This window comes from Zingiber officinale, chromosome 2A (assembly GCF_018446385.1).
Source record: "Zingiber officinale cultivar Zhangliang chromosome 2A, Zo_v1.1, whole genome shotgun sequence".
NCBI lineage: Eukaryota > Viridiplantae > Streptophyta > Magnoliopsida > Zingiberales > Zingiberaceae > Zingiber > Zingiber officinale.
In genome coordinates, this window is record NC_055988.1 from 123,079,761 (window position 1) to 123,096,358 (window position 16,598).

The 16,598-nt window shown below is 44.9% G+C and overlaps 1 protein-coding gene across 4 annotated transcripts in view; it reads right to left on the reverse strand.

Moving 5' to 3' along the window:
* LOC122042167 (actin-related protein 9-like) overlaps positions 1-16,598 on the reverse strand; it is a 44,492-nt gene that overhangs the window by 11,877 nt on the left and 16,017 nt on the right. For all 4 annotated transcript variants that reach the window (XR_006129172.1, XM_042602146.1, XM_042602145.1 and 1 more), the window contains exon 18: positions 14,387-14,432. Coding sequence is in view for 3 of the 4 variants with exons in the window: in XM_042602146.1 (XP_042458080.1) it covers positions 14,387-14,432 (46 nt within the window). In the remaining variant the exon portion in view is untranslated. The remainder of the gene's footprint in view (positions 1-14,386; positions 14,433-16,598) is intronic.

Consider the following 16,598-nt stretch of genomic DNA (forward strand, 5'->3'; position numbering starts at 1 on the left):
ATCTGAGACTTCATCCCCTTCTTGTACAGATAATATCTCATAGTCTTCTGGGATTTCTAGTCCTTCAAATAAAGCCACTCTCTTTGTATTTTTAAATTCCTTCGGGCAATCTCGTGCAAAATGGCCTTCTTCTCCACACAGAAAACAGAAGGACTAGAAGGCAATTTCTAGTCCTTCTTCTCTCTTTGAATGGCAATTTCTAGTCCTTCTGTTTTCTGTGTGGAGAAGAAGGCCATTTTGCACGAGATTGCCCGAAGGAATTTAAAAATACAAAGAGAGTGGCTTTATTTGAAGGACTAGAAATCCCAGAAGACTATGAGATATTATCTGTACAAGAAGGGGATGAAGTCTCAGATGCCATATTCAGTATATCTGAAGGAGAAGATCACCAGGTGAATTCTGTTCTTAAACAAGAATTTCTATTCGTTTTTATAGAACAAACAAATTCCTACATGATAGGAAAAACAGAAGGGTGGCAACCGATGGTAAAAATATCCAAAGCTCAGCATGATTGTGATCATATATGGGAGATTAATGAAGACATAGCCTCCCCGTATCAGAGATGTACGTGCTGCAAAAGGGAAACCATGAGGAAACATCGTATGCACTGTAGTACTTGCCGCATAACTTCATGTGGTATGTGTACAAGAAATTACTTTGATATGAGCATACCAATAGAAAGGTCAGTGCCAACTCCCTTCTCTCCAAATACTTTACTTCAAGAGCAACAAAATTACATCACATGGTCAACCGCTGAAATTGAAAGATTGAAGCAAGAACTAGCTAGTACGAAATTATTGGCAGAAATACAGAAAGAAACACTTAAGAAAGAATTTGCTACTGAAAAAGAAGAGCTGATCCGTATTCATAATGCCAATATACTAGAAGTTTGTACTGAGAATGAAGAGCTTCATTTCAAAGTTGATCGCCTAGAATTGGAGAACAAAGATTTACTAAGAAGACAAAGAATTTGTTAATCCTGAGGAAGAAATTGAAGAAGAAGAGGTACATGTCCTTATTGACTCAGGCAGAGAAAAGGTATTCTCCATAGAAGAGGCAAAACAACCAAGATCAAAAATAAATGGTCTCTTTAACTTGGTTGTAGAACTTATTATTCCAGGAGTCGAAAATTTTAAAGTTAATGCAATTCTGGACACTGGAGCCACTACATGCTGCATTGATCAGGTATTAATACCTCCTCAAGCTATTGAAGATAACACTTTTGTTGTAAATTTCAGTGGCATAAACTCCAAGACAACAGCCAATAAGAAGTTAAAATATGGAAACATGAAGATAGGGGAACATCAGTTCAGAATACCCTATACTTATGCTTTTCCATTAACACTGGGAGGAAATATCACAATGATCCTTGGGTGCAACTTTATTCGAGCCATGCATGGAGGAGTTCGTATTGAAGGAAATGAGGTAACATTTTATAAAAATGTTACAACTATTCAAACTCAACAAGTTGTTCCTGCAGCTCCTATGATTGAAGAACTGGAATTAGACGAAGAAGAGTATAATCAAATTCAGGAGCAAGTATGCATATGGCAACCAGGTCAGCACCTACAAGATATGATTTCAGAATTAACAGATACAGGTTACATTGGGGATGATCCAATGAAGTACTGGAAGTCAAATTTAGTGACCTGTAAACTGGAGATCAAAAATCCAGATTTAATTATTGAAGACAGGCCACTCAAGCACGTCACCCCCCAAATGCAGGATTCCTTTAGAAAGCATATTAAAGCGCTGCTGGATCTAAAGGTGATAAGACCAAGTAACAGTCGTCATAGAACAACTGCGATTATTGTCTATTCAGGTACGACGGTGGACCCCAAAACTGGGAAGGAATCCAAAGGAAAAGAAAGAATGGTTTTCAACTACAAGAGGTTGAATGATAATACCCACAAAGACCAGTACAGTCTTCCAGGTATTAATACTATTATACATAAAGTTGGGAGAAGTAAAATATTTCCTAAGTTCGACCTCAAAAGTGGATTTCATCAAGTAGCTATGGACCCTGATTCCATACCATGGATTGCTTTCTGGGTACCTGATAGGCTTTTTGAATGGTTAGTAATGCCCTTCGGACTTAAAAATGCTCCTGCAATTTTCCAACGCAAAATGGACAGCTGCTTCAAAGGTACTGAAGATTTTATAGCCGTCTATATTGATGATATTCTTGTATATTCAGAGACTGAGGAGCAGCATAGAGAACATTTGAAGGTTCTTCTTAATATTTGTAAGAAGAATGGGCTGATATTGAGCCCAACAAAAATGAAGATTGGCAGCCCTACCATAGAATTTCTTGGAGCAACTATTGGGAATTCTAAAATCAAACTTCAATCTCATATTATTTCAAAGGTAGCCAATTTCAATAATGAGGACTTACAGACCACCAGAGGATTAAGATCTTGGCTAGGGATCTTAAATTATGCTCGTTCTTACATTCCGAATCTTGGAAAAATTCTTGGCCCTCTATATTCAAAGACATCTCCTAATGGGGAGAAACGTATGAATACTCAGGATTGGGCCCTGGTGGACAAGGTAAAGGCAATAATTAAAGACCTTCCAGATCTGGCAATACCTCCTGAGAGGTGCTACATTATTATTGAATCAGATGGGTGTATGGAAGGATGGGGAGGAGTTTTAAAATGGAAGCCTCAGAAGTATGATCCAAAATCCGCAGAGTTAATTAGTGCTTATGCTAGCGGAAAATTTTCCCCACTCAAATCTACCATTGATGCAGAGATTCATGCTATCATGAATTGTATGAATAGTTTCAAGATTTATTATCTTGACAAGGAAGAGCTTCTTATTAGAACTGATTGCCAGGCTATCATAAGCTTCTTCAATAAATCTGCACAAAATAAGCCTTCAAGAGTCCGATGGATAGCCTTCACGGACTTTATTACTGGGCTGGGCATTCCTGTTACCTTCCAACATATAGAAGGTAAAGACAATACCTTAGCTGACACTCTATCCCGTTTGGTTTCTTTCATTTCAGGTCCATGGACCCTAACAAGCGAAGAAGAATCAATTATTCAACAATGGGAGGGAGCACTCCAGCAGTTGCAGGCCAAGCCCAACAACAAGGCAGCTTCACATCTGGAGAGCCTTATCACTTTCTCGCTCAGTACAAGGAAGTATCCTGTAGCCGTGGCCCATGGGTGTGCACTATCCATGAGGAAGATGCCAGAAGACACCTTGCCGACATTGAAAAGACAGTTGCAGACCAGCTCATTCACAACCTCCTCGAGCTCAAGCTTATCCATGATATCAAAGAAGCCGATTTCAGTATCCGAGGAGAACATCATAAAGGACTATACTTTAAAGATGCCTTACCCAGCGTCACAGCTGTAAAGACATCTTTATTCAATGCTTTTCTGCAATTACAAGACATCACTCAGCAGATGGTGGACACACCACCATAAAAGACAGAGACACACCACAATAATGGAGCGTGGTGAGCCCAAAAATCCAAACGATCTACTTTAATAAAAGCAGATTCCCATTCAATGGATTGAGCCTCGGGGAGCCGTCCAAAAGGAATCTAGCCTTAGTTGTAAAGTAATGTAAGCTGTGCTGTAAAGTCTGTAAGGGATAAGAAAGAAGAATAGGAAAGGATGCTCGTGAGTGCTGATGAGGCCCACATGTGCACTCAGCTCATGTCTATCCTTCTCTTTCTCTCTTCTATATAATCCCCTAGTTAGCTTATTGCAGAACACACACCGAGTTCCGGTACAAGTTCTACTTTGAGAAGTTTGAAGTCTTGTAAGTCTTAATCCTTAAGCCTTTCAGTTTTTCCTTTTCTTGTAATTTAGTCCTGTACTTTCTCTTTGGGTACATTATCTAAGTTATTTGAAAAGAAGCGCGTTTCCGCACATTTTGGTATCAAGGCGTTGTCATCATCATAATTCTGGATCCGGGCGGACTCGACGCCGACTTCAACAGGAATCACCGCTTCGCCGCCGTACACCAGATGGAAAGGCGTAACGCCCGTTCCTTCCTTTGGGGTCGTTCGGATGGCCCACAGGACACCTGGCACCTCATCCACCCAACTTCCTCCCAGATGGTCGAGCCGAGCGCGCAAAATGCGAAGAATTTCCCGATTGGCTACTTCGGATTGACCATTGCTTTGGGGGTATGCCACGGACGTGAAATGTTGCTCAATGTCATAGCTCTTGCACCAATCTTCGAGCAACTTTCCTGTGAATTGCCGCCCGTTGTCTGAAACAAGTTGACGGGGGATGCCGAACCGGCAGATGATATGTTGCCAGATAAATTTCTTGACCATCTGTTGATCTTTATTGCGTCCACCCAAAACGCTAACATCAACCGAACCAAGCCAGCCGTTCCTTCACCATCCATTCCATCGAATCGCAAAGAAAATTTGGAGATCCATTTTCTATTGACGAACGCGAAGAGAAATTATGATACCTTTCTATGAATAATCCTGCACAGAATTCGACAATCAAATAAAGCGTTAGTGACCAAAAACTAGGGAGAGGGTCCTGCCAATGCCCTCCGAGCTCACGTTAGGATGATTTCTGGCAAGCTTATAGAATTGGTCTCCCATGAGTGTGAACCGACCGACTCTCCTCCTTAATAGCTGGGCCTCATCTCGATCGGACGGTAGCACCCGGGGAGAAACTCCACGATGGGTGTCCGCCACGCTTGAAACGAGAGGCCCTCCATCCGGTCGACATGAGACACCAACAGACTTGTTCAATTGGCTGCTGGATGGCGACCGGTGTTATTGAGTCATGAGCTTGGGCTAACTCATCGCCGCTTAGTTTTCCGCCGGGGTATCTTCGATAATGATCTCCGAAATTGGCGCTTTTGAAGCAAGGCTTCGGCGAAAGTTCGAGCCGAGCGTTGTTAATCTCAAAAGTACCGGAGAGATTGAACGCCAACCGAGAATCTGAATGTATAGTCACCGTCCGGCTCCCATACGTCCGAGTCGTCAAAACCGCTATAAGGCTTCATACTCTTCATTGTTTGAGCTCTATAATCCAAATTTGACGGATAAGTGCATCTTTTCTTCTTGGGGAGAGAGCAGCAGTACTCCAATCCCGCTTCCAAGCCGAGTGGATGATCCGTCCACAAATATTTTCCACATAGCTTCCGGCTCTGAATTCTGCACCTCAGTCACAAAATCTACTAAGGACTGCGCTTTGATTGCCGAGCGGGGTTGATATTGAATGTCGAATTCACTCAACTCCGTTGTCCACTTAATAAGCCGTCCGGACGCTTCTAGATTCAGTAATACTCGTCCCAGCGGGCTATTGGTTTTGACAATGATGGTATGCGCCAGGAAGTATGGACGAAGGCGCCGAGCGGCGAGGACCAAAGCGAAAGCCAGCTTCTCGAGCCCAGTGTAGCGAGATTCAGTATCTTTTAAAATATGACTCAGAAAATATACAGACTCTTCTCCACTCGCCCTTACTAGTGTCGAGCCGACAACTTGCTCGGTTGAAGATAAGTAGATACAAAGTGGCTCACCTGCAGCCGGCTTGGCTAGTACTGGGAGAGAGTTCAAATATGCCTTCAAATCTTCGAACGACCGATCGCACTCTTCGTCCCAGTGAAACTTAGTGGCCTTGCGCAAGATTTTGAAAAAAGGAAGGCTCCGATCGGCCGTCTTGGAGATGAATCTGGATAGAGCAGTTATCCGGCCTGTCAAACGCTGCACTTCCCTCATATTTCTCGGAGGCGGCATATCTTGCAGAGCTTTCACCTTGCTGGGATTTGCTTCGATACCCCGCTCAGTCACTATGTAACCCAAGAAACGCCCTCCTTTTGCTCCGAACAGGCACTTCTGAGGGTTTAGCTTGACTCCATATTTCCGTAACGTTCGGAAAGTTTCCTCCATGTCTTCGAAGAGATCGGCCGCTCGGACGGACTTGATGAGAATGTCGTCCACGTATACTTCCAGATTTCACCCGATCTGCTCTTTGAACACTTTGTTCATCAGACGTTGATATGTGACTCCCGCGTTCTTCAATCCGAACGGCATCACATTATAGCAATAAAGCCGCCTACCGTAACGGCCGACTTTTTCGATCATCACGGCGAGTGTCACTGATGATAGCCCGGTAAGCGTCGAGCATACATATCGCACTGCGTGGAGTCCACCATTGATCGATCCGCGCAGAGGATAAAAGTCTTCGCAAGCTTGAGATCCCAAAATCTACGACACTCCACTTGTTGCGGCTTGGAGACTAATACTACGTTCGCCACCAACTCCTGGACTGACCTCGCATGATACGGCCTCCCGAGCTTCTCAACCTCCGCCGATGATGGCATCTGCTCGAGTCGAACCTTTTTCTCCGCTCACCGCCGAGCGTCCGGTCGGACATGTAGCTACGTCTGCTTATGCTGGCGAAATTCAGGCAAGGCAAACGACCAGACGAAGACATCGATTTCCCGAGGCATTTGATCACTCGCTTTCGGCTTGCCTCCGTGTCGGACGCAACGAACGCCGTTGCCTGGCTCGATGAATCTGCACTTCCTCTTTTCTTCATAAACTAAAGAGGAGATTTTTCAGTTATAGCGTTCACCTCGATCCGTCGCGACTTCCGAGCGGAATTGGCTTCGCTCGGACCATCTCGACGTAGCATCGCCGAGCCGCTAGTTGATCTCCTCGTACTTCTCCCACTTTGTCTTCAACGGAAACTTGATTTTCGGTGAAGGTGGAGATACCGCTTTCGAACTCACGGTCGTCCCAAAATGACGTTGTATGACGAGGGAGAGTCGACCACCACGAAGTTCTTTGTCCGTCCTCCCGGCGCTCCTCTCCAGATGAGATAGCCGGGGATTTGTCCGACGGCGGGACTTCATCGCTAAACCCGTAGAGGGTTGTCATGGCAAGAACCGGCTCGATCAATTTGTAGTTGATCGAAGGCCTTTTTGAATATGATATTGACCGAGCTTCCTGTGTCGATAAAAATGCGGTGAATAGTGTAGTTGGCTATTACCGCTTTGATGAGCAGAGTGTCGTCGTGGGGCACTTCAACTCCTTCCAAGTCCTTGGGCCCGAAACTGATTTCAAGTCCGTTCGCACGCTCTTGGCTGCAGCCGACTGCATGGATCTGGAGCTGTCGGACGCTCGCCTTCCTTGCTCGGTTAGAGTCACCCCCGGTCGGCCCGCCAGCTATAATGTTGATCTCGCCTCGGGAAGTATTACTTTTATTTTCTTCTTCCCGAGCGGACGGTCGGGGCCGCTCCCTAGACATCTGGGGATTCTCACGCCTAGGAGTGTGGTGTCGTTCGGGAGTCGGCTGTTGTCGCCTGTCGACTATCGTCCGATCGGTTTCACTAGGCCTCTGTCGCCTGTCAACTGATGGCGATCGACGGCCGCCACTCCGAGGGATGGGGTGGGCGATTAGAGGAAGACTCCGGCAATCTCTGGTGTTATGTGTGTCCGTCCGGTGGAAGGAGCAAAACATCGGGGTCCATTTCTTCTTTTTCTTGGGCAGTGCGGCATCTACCTCTTGCACGTGGGACCTCACATGGGGGGAGCGGATTGCTTCGACCCTCGGTCCTCTTGGCGGCTGAGAGCGGTGTGCGGCTTCCGCTCGGCAGGGTGAGCCCGCTCGGTTGGAGTTTCCTTTCTTCGTGCCGCTTGGGCTTCCTCCACGTTGATGTATTGGCTTTATAGCATGTGGTCGAATCTCGGGCGGCTTCCGAATGAGCGAACGGAAGAACCCGTCCTGTGTGAAGGCATTCATCATGGTCTCCGAGGTGGCTGTAGGAATGTCCATAGCCACCCTATTGAACCGCTGGATGTAAGCTCGAAGCGATTCGCGGGCTTCTTGTTTGATGGCAAACAGACTAACACTAGTCTTCTGATAGCGCCGACTGCTTGCAAAATGGTGAAGGAAGGCCGTTCGGAAGTCTTTGAAACTTGAGATAGATCCGTCCGGCAGTCTTCGAAACCATCGTTGGGCCGATCCCGAGAGGGTGGTAAGAAAAACCCGACACTTCACTCCATCTGTATATTGGTGGAGAGTAGCCGTGTTATCGAATTTACCCAAATGATCATCCGGATCGGTGGTTCCATTGTATTCACCGATCGCCGGGGGCACATAGTGCTTTGGCAGAGGGTCTTGTAGAATAGCCTCTGAGAATTGACAGTTGATCCGTTCGGGAGAGGCATCTGCTCGGGGGGCTTTGCCTTTTCTACTGTCTCGTCTTGGTACTTCATCTGAGGATGATCCTCGATCACGATTAACTGCTGCGGCTTCAGGAGTGCGGAATAGAGCCCGATGGAATGGAACTGTGGCTGGTGGTGCTTCCGCTCGGCCACCAGATGCTGATGTTGCCTGCTGCTCGGGCCGCTCGGCTTGTGCCTTCTGTTTTTGTTCCACAAGCTTAGCGGCCCTCGACTCGATTAGAGCGTCGAGTTCCTCCGTGAAAAGCGTCACCGTGTGCTGTCGTCCAGCTTCGTCCATTGCTTCCGATCGGATGCAGGAGCGTTCCCACATACGGCGCCAAATTGATCCTGTCCGAAAGCTGAGTCAACGGACGCTGGGTGCGTGGCGCTCTCCGGTCGCTGACGTGGATCTTTGACGGCTGGTGCGAATTTCCAGCGATCCTGCAAAGAAGTCGGGCCGGGAAGGGGTTCCCGGCGACGACCCTCCGACGCTCAAGTTAGAAAAACGAATAGCAAGAAGGTGGCTCCAGGGATCTCAGATTGCATACCTCAGATGAAGTCTAATGGCGTTTATATAGAGCCACGGGAGCTTGGTGCACAGAACCCGAGGTGTACACGTGTCATACCCCATGCCGCAGCATGGGCTTGTCAGAAGAGCATGTTTGACTCCATGCCGCTACAGTCTGAGCGTCTCCTTGATGGGACAGCAGCACATTCGATCGCACCATACTGCGTATGGTTTAATCTTCGAACATGCCTGTTGTCAGCAACAGGGGTTACTGAGATGGCGTCCACACTGTCCTCTACTCTTTGACTTCCTCTTCTCGGATCGACCATCCAGTCGCTCGGCCAGAGCGCTCGTCTTTGGTCTGACGTAGGTAGTCGCCCGTCCAGGAAGACTGAGGGTCGTCCTTCCGCTCGGCTCGTATCGCCTGAGACCCTGGCCGAGCGTCGTCTCGCGGCCGAACAGATTATCCGCTCGGCTCTATGCTCCTTCCTTCCTTGGCGCCCGGCCGGATGGTTGTCCTTTCGGGTAAGGGTCATTGCCTGGTGCTCGGCATGTCCTGCCCGCTCCTCGAGTCCAGGGGATTGATCCCCCCATTGACTACCGATCTCCACGTGTTGTCGGACTTTCCCTTATGAGGGCCCCCCGGTCTTGCCACCGGATCAATGGGATTAGTAATGGAGGAGCTAATGTATCCCGTGACCAAGCAAGATGGGGCAAAAAGTATGATTGTGACTCAAAAAACGTAACATCAGCACAACTATAACTGCATTTTGTGAGTGGATCAAGACAACGATATCCTTTCCATCTATGAGAGTATCCAAGCAAGATGCATTTAATGGAGCGAGGAGACAATTTATCCAAGTCAGGAGTAAATCATGAACAAAACAAACACAACCAAATACGTGAGGGGGCACAGACAAAATAGAGACATCAGAATGGGATATCTCCATGTAACACACTAGACGATATCCTATTTATGAGGAAACAAGTTGTGAGAATAGCATCACCCCATAAATACTTAGGGACATGTGACATATACGAACTACGTCTAAAATATGACAATGTTTGGGTTCAGCAACACCATTTTGTTGGGAAGTAGAAGAACGAAGTAATTTCTCATATTTAGTACGAGAAATAGAGACCATATCATCATTTGGTGATGGTTCAATAGAAGCACTATTAGCCCAATCAGGCTTACCAAACTTTGGCCAACATTTCTCAGAGGCATGGTTGGAGCAACTACACCTAGTGGCATCAAATTCGTGACCCCAACCGCGACCACCATTATGGCCCCGAGAGGAACGACAAGTAACCATAGCCAAAGTGTCAAAAGATGGAGAATAACCGGCGTTAGAACATGAAGTATATGAGACAGAGCATTCGATAACATGGGAATGTTATCACTTGCTAGTAGATTATCCTTAACTGATCGTAGAGTTGAATCTAAAACGGATAGAAACTTGGTGGCCAAGAATTCTTCCTACAGTTTCTTTCGAGTCTAAACGTCATAAGAGAGAGGATGGTATAACATAATTTCATCGGCAACCCCCTTAAGAGCAACAAAGTAGTTATTACCAGATTGACCGTCTTAGCGAAGAGCAAAGAGTTTTTCATATAAACACGAGAAACATTCTTGTCATTCGAATATATGCCTCGTACGACATCCCACATCTCTTTCGCAGTTTCCACGAACATAACATTAGTGCTCACGGACTCCTCCATGTTGTTGAGGAGCCAAGCTATAACAAAACAGTCGTCTGGAACCTAATATGAATATTTCTGTTGGATCGTGAAAACGCTAGAGGGGGAGGGTGAATAGCGTTCGAAAAATTCGTAATTAAATCGAGTCCAGTACGTAGCGGAAATACGAAAGACACAATGCTAACACGAACCAATTTTACTTAGTTCGAAACCTTCCTCAACTCCTACTCCAAGACCCGCACTTGTTGAGTGCTTTCGTTGGGCAATCACTAATAATTCGAAAAAATGTTTACGAAATGAGTACAGGAACTTGCAAAATGAAATTACCGACAACAAGAAAGTAAAGACTAAATCGTTGATTGTCGGAGAAGCTTCGCAGCGTAGCAAGAGCGTCTTGGAAGCAACGCGCACGAGAGCAATCGTAGCAGAAGTTGTTGTGCTTTGCTCCAGGTGATGGCCTCCTTATATAGGAAGCTTCGGGCACCCGGATCCCTTCCGGGCACCTGGAGCGTGATGTCGGCCCAGCCAATCAGCGCACTCCACGTTGCGTCCGAGGCAAATGCAAATTATACTACCCTGCAAAACAAAGTATTAGCACAATTATAGAGTAGTAATTAGATTCCGTCTCACCGAGATTGAAATCTAGTCACGATCTCAACTTAGATTCCCGAAATGGTTCTAAGTTAGATCGACGCCTAAGTTAGCATTCTCACCAAGTCACTCTCCTCCAATGACTTACCTTAACTTACTTGTCAGACATCCGGTCAACCTGTCGACCTGGACTTCGTGTTAACTATCAGGTCAACCCGTCGACCTAGTTGGACTTCGTGTCAGACATCCGGTTAGCCCGTCGACCTGTCTGGACTTTGTGTCAGCTATCAAGTCAGCTCATCAACATAGCTGGATTTCGTGCTAGACATCCGGTCAACCCATTGACCTGAACTTCGTGCCAACTATCAGGTCAGTCCGTCGACCTAGTTGGACTTCGCCTGTACACTCAATCAAAGTGTTAGATCACTACGAAACTAACTTAACTTACTTTGTCATTCATCAAAATCTGAGTTAGACCGTTAGTGCTAACCGCACCAACAATTTCAAATCTTTAAGGTTGAGAGAGCTGGACAGAATATGTTCCTTCTTCTTGTGAGACCCCGAAATAGTTCAAATGAACCTTCTAGGCAACCCACAAGAGAAAGTTGGTCCCATTCAATTTAAGAGTGGTAGCCAAATTGGGTTTAAAATATGAAAACTTCATCACGGGAGGAATTCAGGAACAGAAACCTGAGTAGTAGTAGATTAGAACAACGTCGGTTGATCCCCTCCTCCGGCGATCCAACAACACTTGAGATCTAGCCGGTTGAAATTTGGTCATAGAAGGATTAACCTTGCTCTGATACCATGTAGTATAGGAAAAATATATCTCATTGTCTTTTCTATCAAATACACCAGTATTTATATACATAAGACTCCCTGTAATTATGCCTATCAATCACAATCAAGCTAATCAATCACAATTCTTATAATTAAGCAAGGGCTAATCAATCACAATCCATATAATTAAGCTATCATATTCAACAGATCTAATCAAGAAGAGGGCGGGATAGCATTTAATAAAATCTGAAGTCTGAACACTATAATACCTTCAGGATCTGAAAAGTACGGAGTATAAAATGAGTTAACAACAATAGCAATCAGCAACAAGCTATGCTTCAAATATTAGGAGCAAGATATAAGGATCTTATGTAAGGTCAAATGCTTAGAAATACAATAAGATTTGTTTAACCTTCCACTCACTTATCCAACTTGCCTTGAGTATAGAATGTAGAAAAGAAAAATAGAAAAGGAAAAGATGACATTCATTGGAGTGAGGACCAATCTAACATCCTACAACTTCAATCTATAACCCATGTGCCTATATCATCCCAAAACAAAATTGCAACATGGTAAGTTATTAACTGCTCAATGGTAGAACCAAACATCTATTATAAGTATAATTTTGACAAAGTAAAAACAATCCAGTAGTATCAAAGCAATTCCTGCTCCTGCAGATCTTGGAAATTTCTATACAGTACAAGTTATAGTTCCATTAGTGTAATTCCAATAGAATACTGTAAAATGGGATGAATATGATACTTGTATTGATGTTATTGTGTAAAGAAACATGGAAGTATAATAGGACTCAACCTAAAACCCTAAACCTAAACATTTTAATGTGGAACTAAACCTAATACAAATGACTCAATATCTAATCTCTAATGCCCCATCAAGATAGAGCATGGATGTTATCTATGTCCCACTTGTTACAAGACCTAAAAACAGAATTGAACAATAGTGAAACTATACATGCATGCAAGCAAAAAAGCTTAGGAGATAGTTGACAGGACACAAGCATTCGTGTCTTGATGTCAAATTGACATGTCAACAAGGAGAAAGTGAAATGAGACCCCAAGAACAAGTCTCTCGAGTGGGCTTTTCCTTGTGGTGGAGCACACAACTATATGCAACAAACAAATAAAAAGAGAGGAAATCAGTCGATGAGGGTCCTGGGGGCACCTGAGGTATGAAGCAAGACACCAGAAGACAAGTTTCTTAAGTTTGCTACTCCTGACAACAGTACATACAATAGCACACAGCAGACCAAAGAAACCAGAGAAGTAAAGCACTCAATATAGTCTCTAAATTGGCTGAGAGGATATCAGTCAACAAATAGATGTTGCAAGAAGAGGAAGGATGACCATTGTTGCTGAAGGTAGAGAGAGTAGGCTAGGAAGATCTTCATAGCTACTTAGGTGGCAGCAAGAGATGTCTAGCATGCTTGGAAGAGAAAGACTTGAAGTTGTGTCGGGCCAGTGTTAATGACACAGAAACAAGGAGTCATCTTAAAATGCTGATGAAAAATACTGATTTAAATGCTGAATACCAAAATACTTTGTCAATGAATAACAAACTTTGGTGTCGTCCTCTCCCTCTGTATTTAGACCAGGAATCAGATCTGGTGGGAGATGAGAAGCAGTGAACAAAAGTCCAACAAGACCTTATTCATGGTAGAGAATAATAGGGAAGAGGTCCTAGATGAGGCTGGATCTAGCCTCTTCTGAAGATAGGATGCAAAGGTTGGAAGAAGAGAACACAAAGGTACAAGCACGAGCTGGAGCAGGGATGATGAGCTGAAGAAGGCTACAGATCTGCCAGATTTGGTGCAGAGTTAGTTCAACAACTTTCTAGGCAAAAGGTCGTTGTTGAGATTCAGAGATACCAAAGAAGCTGATAAGGAGCCAAGCACTAGAAAAGAGCTGCACAGATGCTGAACAGTCTTCGCAATATGAGGTGGTGCCAAAGAAGGTGACACAAAGAGGGCTTTACATTGCTGGGTTGCTAGAGAGGCACTGTTTTTGGTAAATTTGCACAGCAACTGGAGAAGTCATCGGAGATTTCGGAGGAATGGTTCGCTAGTAAAAATAATCAAAGGAGATGAAAAGATCAAAACAAAACCCAAAATAAAGAGTGGGGACAGAAGATAGATACTGTAAAATAGATGAATAGTAGCCATCCCTTAGCTGAAATTGATGGCCTCCCTGATCATCAAAATTGATGATCTGCCCCTAAAGGGATGTCTTTTGGAAAACCTAAACCTAGGAGAAAAGGGTTCTGATACCATGTGATATGGGATGAAAATGATACTGTAGTGATGTTATTGTGTAATGAAATACCTGTTATATAGTATTATGACACAACATAAAATCTGAAACCTAAAATATTCAATGTGGAACTAAAATCATTATACATGTCCCATAATATCTAATTCTCTTTAACAAAACTTTGCACAATCAGACCAAGGTATCAAATTCAAGTGCTAGCATCTGAAACAATTTAATTTGACTATAACATTTTTCTATCAACGGATAGCGTTGGAAGTGATGAACATCAAAGTGGCACAAGCATACAACTATTAAGTTAAAAGACACTGAGATTTACAGAAAAGACTAGGCTAAGCAAATACATATTCATATGATTACCTCTACAGTATCAATTGCTTCATTTGACGGAATGGCTTGCAACACCCTGAAACAAGTAAAAACTTAATACATCAATATGAATAATTCAAGAATGATAAAATGCTAGAACTACTAATCATTCATCAATATGAATAATTCAAGTATGATAAATGCAATTTTTTGCAATTTCATGAAGAAAACAATCAAGGGATTACATTTCATCTGGTATTTAATTACTAATATGAAAATTCAATTCAAAAATTTCCATGACAGAGACCATGTTCCTATGATGGAGGATTCAGATGTTGCCAGGAATCTGGGAGATAAATGTGGAGATGATACTGATCTCACACTATAAGTGAAGTGTAATGATTAAATACAAGGTGAAATGTATATCACTAAGGGCAATCACTCTGCTCAAAAAGCAAGGCATGGTAGATATAAAATATAGATAAACATTAAGCTCCCTTATGATGTATATAAAAAAGTAAAAGGAAAATGAAAATGAAAATGAAAATTACTAGGTTCAATAAGCTCTGAATTTTTCCAGTTTTCTCACAAGCCAGTGGTTTCAATTGCAAGTTAACTGTATTTTTGTTATATAAAAATAATGTACATTGTGTGATTCAATATTCCCTCAAGACAATTTTTGTTATAAGCTCAGATTGTATTGTCTGCCTTTGGGTTCTTCCTTTCTAATGATGTTCGGGGTTAACCTAGTTTGTCCACCAGAAATAAGGAGAGCCTAGTATTGAGACCCTTTTCTAGGTATTACAGACCAAATTGGACTTGATGCGGATGTAGTGGATGGCATAGGAGCAATTAGGAGAGGGGGCAGTTTGGTCTTTTGACAAGTGAAGCGTTTTTGGAGTTTTAGGGAGCACTGTTCATCAGCGCCAAGAGGGGCTGGGTTCGATCTCTCCGCCGCCGCCAATAGGAAGAAAAGGATTTCTTCCTCATCCTCTCATGCTCCTCGCCGGCTCCATAGCCGGCGGCCACCACCGCTCTTCTCCCTCTCCTCCTCGCGACACCGGTGACGACCGCCTCTCCTCTCCTTCTCCTCCCCTCGACGCCGCCGCCGAATCGCTGGACAGACCGACCATGGCTCCTCTCTCCCTCCTTGCTCGCCGGAAACCTCTGGCCGCCGCTTCTCCTCTCTCGCACAGCTTCAACCACGCTGATATCAGCCGACGACTCCACCGCCGCTCCCGACGCTTCTCCTCTCTTGAAGGTTGATATCAGCATTCAACCTCTGGCCTCTTCGCGCCATCGACACGGCCAGAAGCACGCCGCAGCCCCCTGGCCAGCTACCTCCACGCGTCGTAGCCGCCTCCACGCACCGCAGCAAGCGGGCTCCGCCGCCAGTGCACGCCGATGCCTCCTCCAGCGGGCATAGACGCCTCCTCCTGCGGCCACCGTCGTTGCCTCCAGCGGCCGACGTCGCTTGTACTATTTGTCTACGCCGGCCTTCAAGTCGAGATGGTGTTCGGCCGGTGAGCCTATGTAGTTCCGGCCATCGAACCATTGTGTTTTGTTATTCGCATCATTATTATGCTTGTGAGTTACTGGTATTATCCGGCCTGCGTGGCGTGTGCCGGCCTGCAAGCCACTATCATATCTGGCCTATTTGCCATCTTTTTGGATTCCTGCTGCACTAGATTCCAGGACGTCGCTCTCAGATCCGGCTCCTCAGCTGGCTCACACCCATCTACTCATCAGGGCAACAACGACTCGATCGGCACCGCGATCAGCTCACCGACCCCTCCAAGGACGCCCCCTGGGGCCAGGGTACGTCATCGTGCTTATCTTGTATTTATTTAATGGTTCTGTTGTCATTCGATTGCTTATACACTCGTGGGATTCGCCTCAAGCATCGGGGAACCAGGGACTGGGGCAACCCGATCGCTGGCTGTAGGTACTATTGACCAGAACTTCGGACGACTTGGTCAACACAGAAGACAGCTCACCATCCGGGTCATGGAGATGCGGTCAACGTTCCAGACACGTCATTCCGGCAGCCCCGTCTCCCAGATTCTCGACAGGAACAGGACTAATTATCCATAAACTAGCCAGAGAGATGGCGACAGAGAAGTCAATCAGGTTCTACTTTCTTGCTCCCCTCTTATTGAATCCAACAGTAGGTCCCTTTCTTTTCTTCTTCCTAGAATTGGACTAATTATCCATAAATTAGCCAGAGAGATGCCAACAGAGAAGTCAATCAGGTTCTACTTTC